This window comes from Andrographis paniculata, unplaced genomic scaffold (assembly GCF_009805555.1).
Source record: "Andrographis paniculata isolate CXL003 unplaced genomic scaffold, ASM980555v1 Contig49END, whole genome shotgun sequence".
Taxonomy (NCBI): domain Eukaryota; kingdom Viridiplantae; phylum Streptophyta; class Magnoliopsida; order Lamiales; family Acanthaceae; genus Andrographis; species Andrographis paniculata.
Window position 1 is genome coordinate 2059977 of NW_026137583.1, and position 5032 is coordinate 2065008.

The 5032-nt window shown below is 41.7% G+C and overlaps 1 protein-coding gene across 1 annotated transcript; it reads left to right on the forward strand.

Moving 5' to 3' along the window:
- The first annotated feature begins 4022 nt into the window (after nt 1-4022).
- Nucleotides 4023-4818, forward strand: LOC127252918 (uncharacterized). The gene is made up of 3 exons (XM_051277308.1): nt 4023-4258; nt 4350-4627; nt 4730-4818. Exons 1-3 carry the CDS (start codon nt 4023-4025, stop codon nt 4816-4818), a joined length of 603 nt encoding a protein of 200 aa, XP_051133265.1.
- Nucleotides 4819-5032: the final 214 nt, after the last annotated feature.

Consider the following 5032-nt stretch of genomic DNA (forward strand, 5'->3'; position numbering starts at 1 on the left):
CACATCCAAACAGAGTGAAGATAAAACAAGTCAGTGATATTCATTTCACCAAGTCACCCCCGTAATCAGAGTCTGCATAGCCAACCACACCATCACCATGGCCTTTATCATCATATACTAGATAAATATCAGACCTTCCTTTCAGATATCGCAAGATCCACTTTACAGCAACCCAGTGAGCTTTACCCGAATTAGCCATAAACTTACTCACCACACTAACCGCATAAGCGAGGTCCAGTCTCGTACATACCATCGCATACATAAGACTTCCAACTGCACTTGAATATGAAACCGTCTTCATGTAGTTAACCTCTTGATCTGTAGCTAAAATAGTGCTTCGATCAAGTTTAAAGTGTGCCGCCAAAGAGGTATTTACCGGTTTGGACTAATCAACAGAGAATGCCTGCAAAACTTTTTCAATATACTTTTCTTGAGAAAGCCAAAGCTGTCCTGCTTTTCTATCACGCCATATCTCCATACCCAATATTTTCTTTGCCACACCCAAATCTTTCATCTCAAACTCACCCTTTAGTAGAGCCTTCAAGTCATTAATTACAATCATGATTTTAGCTGCAATTAACATATCATCCACATACAACAACAGATACACAAAAAAATCACTAGAAACTTTCTTCGAGTAAACACATTTATTAAGCTGATTACGAGTATAACCATTAGACACCATGAACGAATCAAATCTCTTGTACCACTGCCTCGGAGACTGCTTCAAACCATATAGAGATTTCTTTAACAAGCATACCTGGTCCCTTTTAGAACTCTCGAACCCCTCCGGTTGAGACATGTAAATTCGTTCTTCTAGATTACCATGAAGGGATGTTGTTTTTACATCAAGTTGCTCCAGCTCCAGATCAAAAACACCCACCACTGCCAAAAGAACCCAAATATTTTTGTGTTTCACCACATGATAAAAGACTTCATGGTAATCAATTCCTTTCTTCTGTGAGAATCCTTTTGCCACCAGTCACTCCTTGAACCTAGCAGATTCAACACCGGGAATTCCCTTATTTCTTTTAAAGACCCATTTACATTCCAATGGCTTCACCCCTTTTGGTAGTGCAATGAGATTTCAAGTCTTGTTCTTTTCAAGAGATTGCATCTCTTCATTCATTGCTATAATCTAGTTTTCTGCATATTTACTCACCACAGCTTCTTTATATGTCCTTGGCTTATCAGAGCCAAGATCATCAACAAACGCTAATGCATAAGCCACATAATTCATATCACATGTATTGACACATCCTGCAAACCTAGATAGTTTTTGAATATTTCTCTTTCCCTTTCTAGCTGCTATGGAATCTTTAACCCTAATACCACTGTCATCAGCTTCCTCCCCAACCGGTTTTCCTTGAGGTTTTGACTGATCTGGTTGATTGGATTGATCAATAGTACTATCCTGCTGCTCTTCTTCTAACATAACTATGTCAGGAGTCTCAAACTCCACATTCTGGTTAGCACCACAATTCGAAATACTTTCACAACCTCTACTCTGATAAAGCATAGCAGATTCATCAAAGGTTACATTTTTGCTAATAAGAAATTTATCAGGATTTTTACCTTTTATGCACCACAGTCGATAACCTTAGAAATATCCATTTTACCGCCCTTGGCTCCAGCTTACTATCATTTGCATGAGCGTATGTAGGGAATCCAAATATTTTTAGATTAGAGTAATCAAAGGGTTTACCGGACCATACCTCTTGAGGAGTCTTTAAGTCAATTGTAGTTGATGAAGATCTATTAACCATATAACTAGTAGTGTTAACTGCTTTAACCAAAATTGCTTAGATAAGCCAGCAAATATGCGCATATAGCTAACACGCGCCATGAGGGTATGGTTCATATGCTCTGCAATCCCATTTTTCTGTGGTGTATAGCGTACAGTGCGGTGCCTCACTATACCTTTTTTCTTGCAGAAATCATCAAATGGAGCATTGCAGAACTCCAATCCATTATCAGTTCTTAGAATATTGACCTGTTTACCCGTCCGTTTTTCAACCGTGGTCTTCCACTCCTTGAACTTCCCAAACACCTCATCTTTAGTCTTCAAAAAGTACAACCATACTTTTCTTGAATAATAATCTATGAAAGTGACAAAGTAAGAACAACCGCCATGCGATTTCACATGAGAGGGACCCCATAAATCTGAATGAACATGCTCCAAAATTTCTTTTGAAGTGTGATACCCGTACTAAACCTCACTCTGCGCTGCTTCCCTTTTACACAAGCCTCACATAATTGAATTTTACCTGTCACATCCCCACCAAATAAACCCTGCTTGCTCAGCACAAACAATCCCTACTTATTTATGTGACCCAATCGACGGTGCCACAAATTTGTCCTGTCATCATGTTTATCCAAGGACTGGGATACCGCTACCATTCCTATCACTGAACTACCCTGTAGAAAATAAATTCCATGTTGTAGTTTTCTCTTCATCAGCACCAGAGCAGCTTTCACGACTTTCACCCACTCACCTTCACCATGATATTTTAAACCATTCTTGGCTAAGGTGCCAAGAGAAATCGAATTCTTTCTGAGTTCAGAAACATACTAGCTGTCAAATTTTCTGACAGTACCGTCATGCAATTTTAACTGCACTATCCCGCTCCCCTTTAAAACTAGAACCCCATCATCACCTAACTTTACCATTCTATTCGACTCCTTGAAAGAAGTGAGTAGATCACCACAAAACGTCATATGGTGAGAAGCACCGGTATTTATAATCCAGGTATTAGCAGTACTAACACTGAACATTGTCAGAACTTCACCAAGGTCCCAATCATCAGAACTATCTTGTAGCACAACAACACTGCCACTGTTACTAGACTAACTTTTGTATTTTCCTTCTTCTATGGACAATCCCTAGTAATGTGCTCATTCTCCTTGCAAAGGTAACACTTAACTTTTCTAGAGAATTTTGATTTTGAATGCAACCTCCCATTCCCATTACTCCTCTCATGTGGTCTTCCCCTACCTGCAAATAGACCTAAACCAGAAGCCTCTTTTAAAGAAATCTTTTTTATTCAATTCTTTGGACATAAGGACATCATTCACATCATTAACAAAAATTTTAATTCTACCATATAACATAGTATCTACAAAATTCTCATATGAATCAAGTAGTGAACACAGTAAAATTAGGGCTAAATCTTCATCATCTATTTTAACCTCAACCCTTGAAGATCAAGAATAATACGGTTAAAGGTATCAAGATGATCATTTACCTGAGTACTTTCAGACATCCGGAAGGTGTAAAGTCGTTGCTTCTTATATAACCTGTTCGTGAGAGAGTTGCTATGGTACTTCTCACACAGTTTATCCCATAGCCCAGAAGTCGTCGTCTGATCTACAACCTCCCGTAATACCTCATTAGTAATTGACAGCAAGATCGCAGAATGAGCCTTTGCCAAAATTTCCTTCTTCACCTCCTCTTTCGACTCTTAAGGAAACTTGTTTTTTCCCTCTTACGCAGCCGCACATCCCTGTTGAACTAGAAGTGCCCTCATCTTGACCTTCCAGAGTGTGAAGTCATTTGACCCAATAAACTTTTCCAAATCAAACTTATACGAGGACATCTTCAATCAATTAGATATGACTCTGATACATCTTCGAGTCTCTTGGAGTGCCAAGAAGCAACCTACCGTTGCCCGTTCTAGTTGTGAATCTGAATATCAAGCCTTGGCCAACGCCGGGGCAGAGGTTGTTTGGCTACTTAATTTACTCAAAGAACTTCATCAGTCGCCCACCCTTCCTGCGACGCTATTCTGTGACAACAGAAGTGCCATTTTCCTCAATCACAATCCTGTCTCTCACAAACGAGCTAAGCATATTGACATTGATTGTCATTTCATTGATCATGGTATCAGTCTAAACTCTTTGAAACCCTAATCTGCTTCATTCTTTCTCTGATCGTGGTGGCACAAACCACTGCAATGATCAATCTCGTTCAAATTAAATAATCTTCATCCAATTATCTGATGTGGCATCGTCAATTTCTCTCAATGGCCGCCACCTTCGAATTCATGGATGTCGTCAAAGGCACAACCACTGCACTGGCCAAAACTGTTCGGAATGATGCCGGTGAGGAGGTGCCGAATCCTCTCTATTCGGCATGGTTTCTCCAGGAACAAAAGTTGTTGGGAGTTTTGTACGCCACGCTTAAGCCGGAAGCGATGGCGGAGGTCTTGGATTGCCGCTCCTTCCGATCGGCCTGGCTTGCTCTAGAATCAGCATTCGCGTATGTGTCAGCCTTGCGCGCCAACCAACTGAAGGAGGAACTCCTCTCCTTGCGTCGTAACAGCTAACCAGTCGTTGAATACGGCAAGCAGTTCAAGGCGATCTGTGATCAACTCTCTGCGCCAACGTCCGCTTGATGAAGGAGAGAAAAGACACTGGTTTCTTCATGGCCTTGGACACGTCTTCTTCAACTTCGCTGATACGCGAATGTCCATGAATCCTATCCCTCCTTTTCGTGATTTGTTGCACCAAGAAATGCAGTTTGAACTTATGCAAAAATCCATGGAGGGAGCAAATGCGCCGTCTGTTGCCTTCGCTGCCTCTTATGAGCCGTCTGGAGGCCATGGTTCGAACCAGCCTAGGCATCGTGGTAGTTGATCGATGAGTCAACAGCGTTGTGGAGGTGGCCGTCAAGGTGGTCGCCGTCCCTTCACTCCACGGTGTCAGCTTTGCTGTTGAGAACACTATGCAGATCACTGGCCTCGCTACCTGGAGTTGCAGCGTGCAGCCTCCCGACCAGTCGGATACAACAACCAAACTGAGGCGGCGCACCTCGCTTAAGCCTTCAACACAACCTGCAATGTGGGCGACACCCCTCCTTCGGATTGGTACGTTGATTCAGGGGCATCAGCTCACATGACAAATCAGCCCGCCCAGTTGGATTCATTTGTGCCCTATTCCGGTAAGGGTTCAGTTATTGTTGGCAATGGACATAATATTTCTATTTCTCACATTGGTTCCGGTCATATATGTCATAATCTTGATCTGTTTGATG

Excerpts from the sequence above, each read along its gene's own strand:
- LOC127252918 (XM_051277308.1), top strand. The coding sequence starts at position 4,023 with ATGGCCGCCACCTTCGAATTCATGGATGTCGTCAAAGGCACAACCACT. Across the intron at positions 4,259-4,349 it reads GCTCTAGAATCAGCATTCGC|TTCAAGGCGATCTGTGATCA; the intron begins GTATGTGTCAGC and ends TACGGCAAGCAG. Across the intron at positions 4,628-4,729 it reads GAACCAGCCTAGGCATCGTG|ATCACTGGCCTCGCTACCTG; the intron begins GTAGTTGATCGA and ends AACACTATGCAG.